General features: G+C 43.1%; 1 protein-coding gene across 1 annotated transcript in view; it reads right to left on the bottom strand.

Annotated features, from left to right (window-relative positions):
- CATSPERE (catsper channel auxiliary subunit epsilon) overlaps positions 1-16,432 on the bottom strand; it is a 199,859-nt gene that overhangs the window by 17,425 nt on the left and 166,002 nt on the right. Inside the window, exon 17 of the mRNA XM_047077101.1 lies at positions 8,146-8,245. Within this exon, the coding sequence (XP_046933057.1) occupies positions 8,146-8,245 (100 nt within the window). The remainder of the gene's footprint in view (positions 1-8,145; positions 8,246-16,432) is intronic.

Raw genomic sequence — 16,432 nt, 5'->3', positions numbered from 1 at the left:
ATTGGGGGTTGAGGTCAGAGACCGGAGTGTTTGCATTTAAAGGTTTGTTTTTTTTTTTTAATATGAAATTTATTGTCAAATTGGTTTCCATACCACACCCAGGGCTCATCCCAACAGGTGCCCTCCTCAATACCCATCACTGACCCTCCTCTCCCTCCCACTCCCATCAACCCTCAGTTTGTTCTAGGTTTTTAAGAGTCTCTTATGGTTTGGCTTCCTCCTTCTCTAACCTTTTTTTCTTCCTTCCCCTCCCCCCATGGTCTTCTGTTACGTTTCTCAGGATCCACATACCCGTGAAAACATATGGTATCTGTCTTTCTCTGTAGGACTTATTTCACTTAGCATGACACTCTCCAGTTCCATCCACGTTGCTACAAAAAGCCATATTTCATTCTTTCTCATTGCTACATAGTATTCCATTGTGTATGTAAACCACAATTTCTTTATCCATTCATCAGTTGATGGACATTTAGGCTCTTTCCATAATTTGGCTATTGTTGAGAGTGCTACTATAAACATTGGGGTACAAGTGCCCCTATGCATCAGCACTCCTGTATCCCTTGGGTAAATTCCTAGCAGTGCTATTGCTGGGTCATAGGGTAGGTCTATTTTTAATAGTGAGGAACCTCCACACTGTTTTCCAGAGTGGCTGCACCAATTTGCATTCCCACCAACAGTGCAAGAGGGTTCCCGTTTCTCCACATCCTTGCCACATCTATAGTCTCCTGGTTTGTTCATTTTAGCCACTCTGACTGGCGTGAGGTGGTATCTGAGTGTGGTTTTGATTTGTGTTTCCCTGATGAGGAGCGACGTGGAGCATCTTTTCATGTGCTGGTTGGCCATCTGGATGTCTTCTTTAGAGAAGTGTCTATTCATGTTTTCTGCCCATTTCTTCACTGGGTTATTTGTTTTTCAGGTGTGGAGTTTGGTGAGCTCTTTATAGATTTTGGATACTAGCCCTTTGTCCGATATGTCATTTGCAAATATCTTTTCCCATTCCGTTGGTTGCCTTTTAGTTTTTTTGATTATTTCCTTTGCTGTGCAGAAGATTTTTATCTTCATGAGGTCCCAATAGTTCATTTTTGCTTTTAATTCCCTTGCCTTTGGGGATGTGTCAAGTAAGAGATTGCTACGGCTGAGGTCAGAGAGGTCTTTTCCTGCTTTCTCCTCTAGGGTTTTGATGGATTCCTGTCTCACATTCAGGTCCTTTATCCATTTTGAGTTTATTTTTGTGAATGGTGTGAGAAAGTGGTCTAGTTTCAACCTTCTGCATGTTGCCGTCCAGTTCTCCCAGCACCATTGGTTAAAGAGACTGTCTTTTTTCCATTGGATATTCTTTCCTGCTTTGTCAAAGATTAGTTGGCCATACTTTTGTGGGTTTAGTTCTGGAGTCTCTATTCTATTCCCTTGGTCTATGTGTCTGTTTTTGTGCCAATACCATGCTGTCTTGATGATTACAGCTTTGTAGTAGAGGCTAAAGTCTGGGATTGTGATGCCTCCTGCTTTGGTCTTCTTCAAAATTACTTTGGCTATTTGGGGCCTTTTGTGTTTCCATACAAATTTTAGGATTGCTTGTTCTAGCTTCGAGAAGAATGCTGGTGCAATTTTGATTGGGATTGCATTGAATGTGTAGATAGCTTTGGGTAGTATTGACATTTTAACAATATTTATTCTTCCAATCCATGAGCATGGAATGTTTTCCCATTTCTGTGTATCTTCTTCAATTTCCTTCATAAGCTTTCTATAGTTTTCAGCATACAGATCTTTTACATCTTTGGTTAGGTTTATTCCTAGGTATTTTATGCTTCTTGGTGCAATTGTGAATGGGATCAGTTTCTTTGTCTTTCTGCTGCTTCATTGTTAGTGTATAAGAATGCAACTGATTTCTGTACATTGATTTTGTGTCCTGTGACTTTGCTGAATTCATCTATCAGTTCTAGCAGACTTCTGGTGGAGTCTATCGGATTTTCCATGTATGATATCATGTCATCTTCAAAAAGTGAAAGCTTAACTTCATATTTGCCAGTTTTGATGCCTTTGATTTCCTTTTGTTGTCTGACTGCTGATGCTAGCACTTCCAACACTATGTTAAACAACAGCGGGGAGAGTGGACATCCCTGTCGTGTTCCTGATCTCAGGGGGAAAGCTCTCAGTTTTTCCCCATTGAGAATGATATTAGCTGTGGGCTTTTCATAAATGGCTTTTATGATGTTGAAGTATGTTTCTTGTATCCCGACTTTCTCGAGGGTTTTTATTAAGAAAGACGCTGAATTTTGTCAAATGCTTTTTCTGCATGGATTGACAGGATCATATGGTTCTTATTTTTTCTTTTATTAATGTGATGTATCACATTGATTGATTTGCAAATGTTGAATCAGCCCTGCAGCCCAGGAATGAATCCCACTTGATCATGGTGAATAATTCTTTTTATATGCTGTTGAATTTGATTTGCTAGTATCTTATTGAGAATTTTTGCATCCATATTCATCAGGGATATTGGCCTATAGTTCTCTTTTCTTGCTAAGTCTCTGTCTGGTTTAGGAATCAAAGTAATGCTGGCTTCATAGAATGAGTCTGGAAGTTTTCCTTCCCTTTCTATTTTTTGGAACAGCTTGAGAAGGATAGGTATTATCTCTGCTTTAAATGTCTGGTAGAATTCCCCAGGGAAGCCATCTGGTCCTGGACTCTTACTTGTTGGGAGATTTTTGATAACTGATTCAATTTCTTTGCTGGTTATTCAAGCTTTCTATTTCTTCCTGTTTGAGTTTTGGAAGTGTGTGGGTGTTTAGGAATTTGTCCATTTCTTCCAGGTTGTCCAGTTTGTTGGCATATAATTTTTCATAGTATTCCCTGATAATTGCTTGTATTTTGAGGGATTGGTTGTAATAATTCCATTTTCATTCCTGATTTTATCTATTTGGGTCATCTCCCTTTTCTTTTTGAGAAGCCTGGCTAGAGGTTTATCAATTTTATTTTTTCAAAAAACCAACTCTTGGTTTCATTGATCTGCTCTAAAGTTTTTTTTAGATTCTATATTGTTTATTTCTGCTCTGATTTTTATTATTTCTCTTCTTCTGCTGGGTTTGGGTATCTTTGCTGTTCTGCTTCTATTTCCTTTAGGTGTGCTTTTAGATTTTGTATTTGGGATTTTTCTTGTTTCTTGAGATAGGCCTGGATTGCAAGGTATTTTCCTCTCAGGACTGTCTTTGCTGTGTCCCAAAGCGTTTGGATTGTTGTATTTTCATTTTCGTTTGTTTCCATATATTTTCAAATTTCTTCTCTAATTGCCTGGTTGACACATTCATGCTTTAGTAGGGTGTTCTCTAACCTCCATACTTTTGGAGGTTTTCCAGACTTTTTCCTGTGGTTGATTTCAAGCTTCATAGCATTGTGGTCTGAAAGTGTGCATGGTAGGATCTCAATTCTTTTATACTTATGATGTGATTTGTCTTGGACAATGTTCCATGTGGACTCGAGAAGAAAGTATATTCTGTTGCTTTGGGATGCAGAGTTCTAAATATACCTGTCAAGTCCATCTGATCCAATGTATCATTCAGGGCCCTTGTTTCTTATTGATCCTGTGTCTAGATGATCTATCCATTGTTGTAAGTGGAGTATTAAAGTTCCCTGCAATTACCACATTCTTTTTTTTTTTTTTTAATTTTTTTTTTCAACGTTTATTTATCTTGGGACAGAGAGAGACAGAGCATGAACGGGGGAGGGGCAGAGAGAGAGGGAGACACAGAATCGGAACCAGGCTCCAGGCTCTGAGCCATCAGCCCAGAGCCTGACGCGGGGCTCGAACTCACGGACCGCGAGATCGTGACCTGGCTGAAGTCGGACGCTTAACCGACTGCGCCACCCAGGCGCCCCACCACATTCTTATCAATAAGGTTGCTTATGTTTGTGATTAATTGTTTTATATATTTGGGGGCTCCCGTATTCGGCGCATAGACATTTACAATTGTTAGCTCTTTCTGATGGATAGGCCTTGTAATTATTATATAATTCCCTTCTTCATCTCTTGTGACAGCCTTTAATTTAAAGTCTAGTTTGTCTGATACAAGTATGGCTACTCCAGCTTTCTTTTGACTTCCAATATCATGATAGATAGTTCTCCATCCCCTTACTTTCAATCTGAAGGTGTCCCCAGGTCTAAAATGAGTCTCTTGTAGACAGCAAATAGATGGGTCTTGTTTTTTTTATCCATTCTGATACCCTACGTCTTTTGGTTGGAGCATTTAGTCCATTTACATTCAGTGTTATTATAGAAAGATATGGGTTTAGAGTCATTGTGATGTCTGTAGGTTTCATGCTTGTAGTGATGTCTCTGGTACTTTGTCGTCCTTGCAACATTTCACTCACATAATCCCCCTTAGGATCTCTTGTAAGGCTGGTTTAGTGATGATGAATTCCTTCAGTTTTTGTTTGTTTGGGAAGACCTTTATCTGTCCTTCTATTCTGAATGACAGACTTGCTGGATAAAGGATTCTCGGCTGCATGGTTTTTCTGTTCATCACATTGAAGATTTCCTGCCATTCTTTGCTGGCCTGCCAAGTTTCAGTAGATAGGTCTGTCAATAGTCTTATCAGTCTCCCTTTATATGTTAGAGCATGTTTATCCCTAGCTGCTTTCAGAATTTTCTCTGTATCCTTGTATTTTGCCAGTTTCACTATGATATGTTGTGCAGATTGATTCAAGTTACGTCTGAAGGGAGTTCTCTGTGCCTCTTGGATTTCAATGCCTTTCTCCTTCCCCAGATCAGGGAAGTTCTCAGCTATGATTTGTTGAAGTACACCTTCAGCACCTTTCTCTCTCTCCTCCTCTTCTGGAATTCCTATTATATGGATATTGTTCTGTTTGATTGCAGCACTTAGTTCTCTAATTCTCCCCTCATACTCCTGGATTTTTTTCTTTTTCTCAGCTTCCTCTTTTTCCATAATTTTATCTTCTAATTCACCTATTCTCTCCTCTGCCTCTTCAATCCGAGCTGCGGTCGCCTCCATTTTATTTTGCACCTCATTTATAGCATTTTTTAGCTCCTCATGACTATTTCTCAGTCTCTTGATCTCAGTAGCAATAGATTCTCTGCTGTCATCTCTACTTTTTTCAAGCCCAGCAATTAATTTTTCAACTCTTATTGTAAATTCTTGTTCCGTTATATTGCTTAAATTGTTTTTGATCAATTCGTTAGCTGTCGCTACTTCCTGGAGTTTCTCTTGAGGAGAATTCTTCCGTTTTGTCATTTTGGGTAGTCCCTGGGGTGGCACCCAACTGCAGGGCACTTCCGCTGTGCTGTCTGGAGTAACTTGTGTTGGTGGGTGGGGCCACAGTCAGACCCAACATCTGTACCCAGCCCACTGCTGGGGCTACAGTCAGACTGGTGTGTACCTTATCTTCCCGTCTCCCAGGGGCAGGACTCACTGTGGAGTGGTGTGGCCCCTGTCTGGGCTACTTGCACACTGCCAGGCTTGTGGTGCTGCTTCTATGGGATATGGCGTATTAGCCGGGGTGGATCTGCAAGGTGCACAGGGGCGGGAGGGGCAGGCTCAGCTTGCTTTGCCTTTGGTGGTCCCCTGCGGGAGGGTCCCTGAAGCACCAGGAGGGAGGCAGACCCGTCGGAGGGATGGATCCACAGAAACACTGTTGTTGGGTGTTTTTGCAGCGCAAGCAGTTCGGGAACTCGTTCCCTTTGGGATTTCGGCTGGGGGATGGGAGAGGGAGATGGTGCTGGCCAGTGCCATTGTTCCCCGCCCAGCTGAGCTCTGTCTTCCAGGGCTCAACACCTCTCCCTCCTGGTGTCCTCTCGCCCTCCCGCTCTCTGAGCAGAGCTGTTGACTTTTAACATTCCAGATGTTAAGTCCCACTGGCTGTCAGAACCCATGCAGTCTGGCCCCTCTGCTTTTGCCAGCCAGCCTCAGTGGCTCTGCCTTGCCAGGCGGGCTGCCCCTCTACCACCCCAGCTTCTTCCCGCCTGTCCGTGTAGTGCACACTGCCTCTCCGCCCTTCCTACCCTCTTCCGTGGGCCTCTTGTCTACGCTTGGCTCCGGAGACTCCGTTCTGTTAGTCTTCTGGCTGTTTTTGGGTGATTTAGGCAGGTGTGGGTGGAATCTAAGTGATCAGCAGGATGAGGTGAGCCCAGCGTCCTCCTACGCTGCCATCTTCCAAATCTATCTACTAAGTTTTTCATTTATTATTTATTTTTGAGAAAAAGAGACAGAGTGCAAGCAGGAAAGAGGCAGAGAGAGAAGGAGAATCTCAAGCAGGCTCCACGCTGCCAGCGCAGAGCCCGATGTGGGGCTTGATCTCATGAAGCTATGAGATCATAACCTGAGCTGAAATCAAGAGTTGGACGTTTAACCGACTGAGCCACCCAGGCGCCCCCGGAGTGTTTGAATGTAAATGTAATTATAACAAGGGGACTGGCATTGGTCAAGGCAGGCTCAGCTGTGCCGCGATAAACCCCAACCCTCAGGGCCTTTACGCATTCAAGTTCAATTCCTGCTCACACATAGTCCGGTGCAGATGCCCCTGGTGAGAGGGTTCCTATGGATGACTCTTCTCAAGCAGTGGAGTGGCTTTTCTGTCTAGTGGCTCTTTGAAGGTTCCCTTCACCGGTCCCTTCTTACCCAGCTTGTATCTATTCCGTCTTTAATTGTTGCTGCAATAGACTGACATGTGGAGGAAGGTCGGACGCATGGAGGTTCATGTGACCCCTTCTTTAGCACTTCAGCCTGCACGTGACACATGTCACTTCTGCTCATTCCCCGGAGGTGAGAACCAGTCATGTGGCCCCACCCAGACGCAAACAGGTCTGGGAAACGTCATCCCCATTTAGAAAGCTTCTCCCCAGCAATAGCCCCATGTGATGGCTGGCCACAGTCAGGAGTCAACTGTGACTGCTTTTAGGCCATGAGGAACACTCACCAAGTTCTGAGCAAATGACAGCAACAGCCAGGGATGGGGTATGTGACACCTGGATGACAGGGGCCTTAAACAAATGACACTTGAATTAGGGTGAGGGGATTATTGATCTGGCCACGATACTGTGGATTAGGGAGGGCTTTAGTTCCGCAGCTTATCCTGAAATACTTTGGGGAGAGAGAAAGAGAACCCTTGGTTTGAGAGAAAAACAGGGAAAATTATATTCTCTGAGGAATGTCTACTGGAGAAGGGTCAAGGGGCATTTAACCCCAGGGTATATTAGAAAGGTTTGAGAAGGTGGAGAGGAATGGGGGCCAGGGAATCTGGACCCAGGTATAAGAAGAATGGAATAGTTTAGGGATGAGACTGTGGGGAGAGGGTAGTTGGGAAGGAATCACATTTTGGGTGCTGGACAAGTGTAGGAGGAACATGGTGGGATGGATTTGTTTGGCCACATAATTGAAAGACAGTTTGTTCTTGCGACATTCTGGAGGGGTAGCAGGCGGAACTCATTGTCTCTTGGCTGCTATCTGGGTGGGTTCTCCTTCTTGGAGCATTAAGGTCTCTGACAGATGAGAAAGTTCCTTTGGAAGGAGTCATCCCTGCCTTTGAGCTTGAGATCTCTGGGGAAAAGCAGGAATCAATGCTGGTGACTTCTGGGGAGGCTCCATTGTGATGGGAGGCCCTCAGGATAGAAGGCCGCATAGGGGAGTGAAGTGTGGTGGCCAGGAGGGGTAAGGTCTTCCTGCCAAGGCCTGCAAAGTGAGAGGGTTGTCACCAAGGAGGCTGAGTATCTCATCTCATCTCATCTCATCTCATCTCATCTCATCTCATCTCATCTCACCCTGAGAGAGTGGGTGAGGGCTTGAGTGGGTCAGAGGGACAGGAGGAAGAGAGAATCTCAAGCAGGCACCACACCCAGTGCAGAGCCCATGCAGGGCTCGATCCCATGACCCTGGGATCATGACCTGGAGCTGAAATTATGAGTTGGATGCTCAACCAACTGAGCCACCCAGGCACCCCAAAGTCTGTGACTATGACCAGGGCTTCTTTCCCTGTGAATGAATTTCAGTATTCACAAAATTTAATACACAGGTCGTGTGTGTTTTCTACCCGTGTGTTACAGGTTTTATTTCCCTTAGATAATTTATATACAGATTTAAAACAGGACGACAGGTCTACCTGTGCGTTCAGGTCTGTTTCAACTCAAAGACACCATACCTTCTTCATGGTATTATTAAAGCTGTAGTCGTTCCTGCCGTGTATTTCCCACACAATGAAATTGACTTCCACATCTTCAACATAGCCATTTTCATTGTATCTGTGTGAGACAACAAGCACAACAATAGTAGTTGAGGGTAGAGGACAGGGGTTAAGAGTGGCAGCTTTCTTGTCTGGTGGGCTTCTGTTTCAGTCCTGTGTTTATCCCTGAACAGCCAGCCTTGCAGCCCCGGGGAGGTGACTTATTTTCTGGAAGCCTCGACATCCTCACTTACCTGTAAAATAACAACTGTACCTACTGTACAGGTTTCCTTCACCTCTCAAAATCAGCCTCATAGTGACAAAGCAGAATGATGTCGCCTTTTCAATAGTCAGAGCCCTAAGTGCTCCTCAGTTTGACGGGAACCACGTAGTGAGGAGGTGAGGCCCTGCCGTGCTGGCTGGTCGCAGGGAAAAAGACTGCAGGGATGAAGGAGGAAGGGCACAGCAAAGGTCCCCTGGTGTCATTGAATCCACATGAATTCTTTGGGTGACTGTTGCGTGCCAGCGAATTAAAGCACGGAATCACTAGGAGAGCAGATGTTCTGGATCTCCCGGGAGGACCCGGCTGGAGGACAGGGCTGAGTGTCAGGGGATGGGCAGCAGCAGTGAGACCTCTCATGGGGCCGAGAGCTAGAAGTGGTCACCAGCTCCCAGGAGCCACAGTCATGCATGGCCCATGCCCAGAGAGCTCGTGATGACTTCTACCCACAGCAGACCCCAGCAGACAGTCGAGCATGGACAGGTTGCCCACCCCCCAGATGCCAGCACTGGAGACATAAGCCCCATTGAGCTTAGAGTTTTCACCCCAAATTCAGTGTGTTTCAAAAGGGATGTTCCTTCAAATTGTTAAGATCATTATTATTGGCTTTTTTTTTTTTTTTTTTGTACCGTATGGAAACAGGGGCTTGAGACCAAAGTTCAGGTTCAGTTACTGGTGAAGTTACTGGTGTGTACCAGACCTTGCTGCCATTTTAAACATGGTCACATCTTCCTTCTCCATCAGTCAGTGACCATTTTTCTGAATGGGAATGTCTCCTCCCCCCCCCCCCCATCCCCCAGGATGAAAATTTCACTTAGGACTTTGGTTCAAGCGCTTGCTTCTGGGCTGTGACTCCAGGACTCTTGCCCCAGTGTCTGATATTTTCTCTTGCTTCCCCTCTCTGTGTTTATCCGTAAAAGATCAAGGGTCCTTGACAGTGTTTCTCTACCCACTGCCCGCAACTCTGCCTGACTTCACGGGTCGCTCTACCTGGCTCTCCATATGTCCTACAACCTGACACCATCCATTCTTGCTTAGAAAAACCAGCTGTTGTCCCATTCACAAGCAGGGCAGGGGATTTTTACGTATCAGAAAGTGGTATCTGAAGAAGCTACTTTATTTTCATCTTAATTCATTTTTAGGAACCATGAAGACATGAACTCAGGTGTGACTAGCTAGGGGTTAGAGTAGTGGTGGTCGACTTGTTTCCCAGCACAGGAGGAAGGTCACAGAGAACTCTAAACTCTAAAGTTCCTTCCACAGGAATATGCACACACGTGTGTGACACATTTAATGTGGTATGCAGTTTCGGAGATTTGGGCCAGGCTTTAGCAAAGCTCTCATTCTAGGAGATTCGGAAGGTGCAGCTTGTTTGCATCTTCTGAAAACCATCACATTCTTGAATTATTAAGGACTAATTGTAAAGCCAGACCTTTTATTTGAATTCAGAAAAAAGATTTTCCTTGAACTGGGAGCAGACATCTTTTGACACTCACAAAACCAATAAGCTATAGCGTCATCTAGTGGCAATAAGGATAAATTACATGACCCGATATTTCCCGGGTTTATAATGCTCCTTGATGATGTTTTATTGATTTCACTGAGCATACGGGACAAAAATACTTCCCCGTGTAGGCATGGCTTATTTTCATTAATGTTCATTAATAATATATGATACCAATGAAACCTGAGAAATTCGAAAATGTCTTTACTTGGCAACTAACTTCCCTACAACTTGTAACTTCACTGTGACAGTTCCCCTTTTGGAATTTGGGAGGAGAGACCACGGCCACTCAGATAGCCCACGGTATCGTGTCTTTTATTTTCTGTTTTGTGGTGCTTTATTTTTTTTTATTTTTATTTTATTTTTATTTTTTTTATATGAAATTTATTGACAAATTGGTTTCCATACAACACCCAGTGCTCATCCCAAAAGGTGCCCTCCTCAATACCCATCACCCACCCTCCCCTCCCTCCCACCCCCCATCAACCCTCAGTTTGTTCTCAGTTTTTAACAGTCTCTTATGCTTTGGCTCTCTCCCACTCTAACCTCTTTTTTTTTTTTTTTCCCTTCCCCTCCCCCATGGGTTCCTGTTAAGTTTCTCAGGATCCACATAAGAGTGAAACCATATGGTATCTGTCTTTCTCTGTTTGGCTTATTTCACTTAGCATCACACTCTCCAGTTCCGTCCACGTTGCTACAAAAGGCCATATTTCATTTTTTCTCATTGCCACGTAGTATTCCATTGTGTATATAAACCACAATTTCTTTATCCATTCATCAGTTGATGGACATTTAGGCTCTTTCCATAATTTGGCTATTGTTGAGAGTGCTGCTGTGAACATTGGGGTACAAGTGCCCCTATGCATCAGTACTCCTGTATCCCTTGGGTAAATTCCTAGCAGTGCTATTGCTGGGTCATAGGGTAGGTCTATTTTTAATTTTCTGAGGAACCTCCACACTGCTTTCCAGAGCGGCTGCACCAATTTGCATTCCCACCAACAGTGCAAGAGGGTTCCCGTTTCTTTTGTGGTGCTTTAGTAGCTGGGTTAATTATCCCAGGAGAATGAATTGGAAGCAGCATGCTCTATCAAGTGAGTCCTGGTGCCCAGACACGTAAATAAGTAACCCCAAGACAAACGTGCCGCCACGTGATCCAAAGTGGGGTTTGCTGCTGTCTGCTCTCCGGCCCCGCCTCCTTCACCCCTCGCAGACTCTCATCTGCCCCTTGACCTCACCAGACTTCCAATCCTGACCCCTCTCTGCTTTCCTCCTCCAGGCAGTTTCCTCCCTGCCCAGCATCCTGGATTCATTCACTTGTTCTGGCCCTGCCTCCAACATCTCACCCCAGTCTTGGATGTCACACTGTGCCTTCCGCATTCAGGCACATGTCACTTGAGAAATTCAAATATGTGGGATTGAACCCACTTGTGGCGTCAACTCAATTGTGCCTTCGGTGTTGTCTGATCATCTTTCTATGGGTCGCCTTAGCCAGACCGTCTCACATTACCTTCAGTGACCCCTGACATCCTCCTCAAAGCTCCTCCTCAATCCCTCAGGGCGCCCCGTTTACACAGCGTCCTTTCTCTTTCATGGAAGTAAATTGACGCTGTCAGACATGACTTCTCTTCACTCCCACACTCCTATTTCCAAACCAGTCACTTTCTACATTTAATTTTACTCCTTCCGGGACGCCTGGGTGGCTCAGTCGGTTAAGCATCCGACTTCGGCTCAGGTCATGATCTCACAGTCAGTGAGTTGGAGCCCCACATCAGGCTCTGTGCTGACACCTTGGAGCCTGGAGCCTGCTTCGGATTCTGTGTCTCCCCTCTCTGGTCCTTCCCCTCTTGCACTCTGTCTCTATCTCTCTCAAAAATAAATAAACATCAAAAATAAAATTTTTTTTTTACTCCTTCCCCCCAAGTCTCAGAGGATGAATTATTCTTCTTTCAACATTGCCACCTGGGCCTTTGATGCTACTTCCCCAGTTTTCTTCATGGGCTTGGCTCCTATAGCTTATTTCATTTTAATTAGAAAATATTTCAAATATGCAGAACACAGAGAATAATGTGAAAGTTGTTATATATCATTCCCATCCAGGTTTTAAACTTTACTTATACATAAATATATCCATAAATCATATATAGTGTTGCTTTGTGGGTTTGCAAATAAATGTAACATGAGGTTACACTGCAAGTATATTTTGGCAACTTCCCCCCCCCCACCCCCGACATTCAATATTAGGTTTTGAGATGAATCCATAGAAGTTTCCAGTCTCTTGATCTCTTTTCCTCATCAGCAGCTCCCTCCCAGCTACTCTTCCTTCCCTACCCAACCCGAGCTTCGTGGCTGACTGTCCGATTCCCTCTTACAACCGTTCTTAGTCATTCATTTTCACTGCTGAGCAGTATTGCACTGGCTGACCGTACAACGTATACATCCAAATGTTCACTATGTTTTTTTATGTGTATGTTACCACAATTTGAAAAATCTGTACATAAAGACACCATAAGCACACATTTCTGCCAGGCGTCCTTTGCACTCGGTTTATGGTAGCAGGAAGAGTAGGAGAATGTGAAGCCAAGTGAAGAAAACGTTTCAATTGGGAGAGAGTGACCAGCTATGCAATTCTTGCTAACGAGGTCAGGTAGGGTGAGTCCTGTGGGCTGAGCACTAGGTGTACCAATATGGAGGCCACCGGTGACACTAGCTAGCAGTGCCAGTGGCGTGGTGCTGGTAGAATCCTCACTGAGAGGGGCTGGGGGACAGGAGGAGAGTTAGTCACGGTGACTATGGTAGCTGAAGAGGTAGTGGGGTCAAGGGAGGGTCTTGTTGTGTTTTTGTTTCTGATGACGTTAGAACTGCAGGTTTCTTTGATGATACAGTCAAGAGGGAAAAGTCGATGATGCCAGAGAGGGAGGGGGCAGTTTCGGAAGCAGTGTTCTGAATTAGGAAAGCAGGTGGGGATCCAGTTTCCAGATGGAGAGAGAGGCCTTACATGTACATATAGTTCACCTATGATGATAGGAAGACAGACAGAGTTCAAGGGGACGGATGTTTGCAGATGAGTAGGTAAGGTGGTAGAAGTTTGTGGAGACCTCTTCTAATTGAGGTCACTGGGACTCATTCGTCTTCCTCATTCTCTCTTTTCTTCTATCAATTATCAATCAATTCCTCTTCTTTGTCCTTGCTGCTATTTTAATCACTTGTTTTTTTCCTCCATGGAACTACCATTGGAAGTACCAACTGGAGTACCAATTTTCCTCCATTGGTACTACCAATATAGTTTACTACCTGGTCTCCCTACTTAGACTTGCTTTCCTGAAGGTCATCTTCTACACTTCTCCCAGAGAGAATTAGTTAAGGCACATATTTGATCATGCCACTCTACCATAGAATGGACAGAAAGTCTTTCACAAGGTAGACTCCACCTAGCTAGTTTCCCAGCCTCTTGGCTTGACACTTACTGCCTCACTTAATGCCCCAACAGCATTTTACTGTTGGAACTGTGCATTTTCTTCCTCACCGTCATTTTTTCTTGAAAGGCTCCCTGGTGGAGTCCATTATCACCTTCCCCACTTCTCTTTTTCCCTCCCTGCCTTCAGCTAAATATTCATTATCCTTTAAGACTCAGTGACTAGCTCAAATGCAAGTTATTCTGGAAATATTTCCCAAAGCCCATCTCCCTTCCGCAGCTGGGTTGGATTCTTTTCTTTTGAGTTTCCTTTTTATTATTCCATATCAGCTCATATGTTTATCTAATTCATCAGGCTCTTGAGCCCTGGGAACAGAAATCCTATCTTATTTATCTTTGAATTCCCATTGCCTACCAGAGTAAAATGTTCAAAGATGTTTAATAATAATGAATTGAAGAGTACACTTCTCTGGGAGAGAACATTAAGATTATGTACCACTGGGGGATTAGGTACTGCATTAAACAAAAAACAAAAAAAAAAACAACAAGGAGCCTGGGAAGATGGCAGAATAGGAGGACCCTGAGCTCATCCCATCCCACATTTTCAACTAGACATCACCCACATCCAAATCAATAAGCCAGAGAGTCATCTGAAGACTGGTAGAACAGACTCCACTACTAAATATAGAAAAGAAGAGAGGTAAGGAACACAAAAGAAATGAGTAATTCTGTAAAAAAAAAAAAAGTCAGTCAAGGAACTCACACAAAAAAGGATGTAAAACATAATAACATATACCTAAAATATAGGTAGGAGAGGCAAAAAGAGTGGTTTCAAACTTAAATGACCACGAACTTAATATAGACTGCTGCATGCAGATGAGGTTATATACAAACCTGATGGTAACCATATACCAAAAACTGTTAATAAGTATGCAAAGACTAAAGAGAAAGAAATGCAAATATATCACTAAAGAAAATCAACAAAACGTGAGAGAAAGACAAGAAAGGATCAGAGAAAATCTTCAGGAACAACTAAGTAATAAACCAAGTGATAAAATGGCAGTCAGTTTATACCCATCAATACTTACTTTGAATGGATTAAACACTCCAATCAAAAGACATAGGGTGACAGAAAGGACAAAAAAACAAGACTCATTTTTGGGGCACCTGGGTGGCTCAGTCAGTTAAGTGCCTGACTCTTTTGATTTCTGCTCAGGTCATGATCTCACAGTTTGTGAGATCGAGCCCCATGTTGGGCTCTGCATTGACAGCATTAAGCCTGCTTGGGATTCTCTCTCTGCCCCTCCCCTGTTTATGTGCTCGCTCTCTCTCTCTCAAAATAAATAAATAAACTTAAAAAAAAAACCACCAAAAACAAAACAAGAGCTATCTATATGTTGCTTACAGGAGACTCATTTTAGACCAAAAGACACCTGCAGATTTAAAGTGAGGGGATGGAGAAACATTTATCATGCAAATGGACATCAAAAGAAAGCTGGACTAGCAATACTTCTATTGGAAAAACTAGACTTTAAACAAAGACTGTAACAAGAGACAAAGAAGGATACTATATAATAATAAAGGGGACAATACAAGAAGATACAACAATTGTAAATATTTATGCACCAAACATCAAAGCACCCAAATGGATAAAAAAGTTAACAAACATAAAGGAACTAATTGATAATAATACAATAATAATAGGGGACTTTAACAACCCACTTACATCCATGGACAGATCATCTATATAGGACATCAACAAGGAAACAATGGCTCTGAATGACACACTGGACCACATGGATTTAACAGATATATTCAGGACCTTCCATCTTAAAACAGCAGAATACACATTCAAGTGCACTCAGAACATTCTGCAGAATAGATCACATATTAAGCCATAAAACAAATCTTAACAATTTCAAGAAATTGAAGTCATACATGCATCTTTTCTCACCACAATGCTATGAAACTAGGAGTCAACCACGAGAAAAAATCTGGAAAGAGCACAATATATGGAGGCTAAAGAACATGCTACTAAACAATGAGTGGGTCAACAAGAAATCAAAGAAAAAATAAAAAAGTACATGGAAACATATGACAATGAAAACACAATGGCTCAAAACCTCTGGGATGCAGCAAAAGTGGTCCTAAGAGGGAAGTATATACCAATATAGGCCTACTTCAAGAAGCAAGAAAAATCTCAAATAAACAACCTAACCTTGCACCTAAATAAGCTAGAATAAGACAACAAAACATTAAACCAGCAGAATAAAGGAAATAATAAAGGTTAGAGCATAAATAAGTGTTATAGAAACTGAAAAACCAATAGAACAGTTCAATGAAACCAAAAGCTGGTTCTTTGAAAAAATCAATAAAATTGGAAAACCTGTGGCCAGACTTCTCAAAGAAAGAGAGAGAGAGATCCTTTATCCATTTTGAGTTTATTTTTGTAAATGGTGTGAGAAAGTGGTCTAGTTTCAACCTTCTGCATGTCGCTGTCCAGTTCTCCCAGCACCATTTGTTAAAGAGGCTGTCTTTTTTCCATTGGATGTTCTTTCCTGCTTTGTCAAAGATGAGCTGGCCATACGTTTGTGGGTCTAGTTCTGGGGTTTCTATTCTATTCCATTGGTCTGTGTGTCTGTTTTTGTGCCAATACCATGCTGTCTTGATGATGACAGCTTTGTAGTAGAGGCTAAAGTCTGGGATTGTGATGCCTCCTGCTTTGGTCTTCTTCTTCAAAATTCCTTTGGCTATTCGGGGCACTTGTACCCCAATGTTCACAGCAGCACTCTCAACAATAGCCAAATTATGGAAAGAGCCTAAATGTCCATCAACTGATGAATGGATAAAGAAATTGTGGTTTATATACACAATGGAATACTACGTGGCAATGAGAAAAAATGAAATATGGCCTTTTGTAGCAACGTGGATGGAACTGGAGAGTGTGATGCTAAGTGAAATAAGTCATACAGAGAAAGACAGATACCATATGGTTTCACTCTTATGTGGATCCTGAGAAACTTAACAGGAACCCATGGGGGAGGGGAAGGAAAAAAAAAAAAAAAGAGAG

Source organism: Lynx rufus, unplaced genomic scaffold (assembly GCF_022079265.1).
Source record: "Lynx rufus isolate CCGP_SWC_20201006 ecotype Redwood Valley unplaced genomic scaffold, mLynRuf1.p SCAF_15, whole genome shotgun sequence".
NCBI lineage: Eukaryota > Metazoa > Chordata > Mammalia > Carnivora > Felidae > Lynx > Lynx rufus.
Note: the sequence above shows the minus strand (reverse complement) of the source record. Positions and strands in the feature narration are given on the sequence as shown.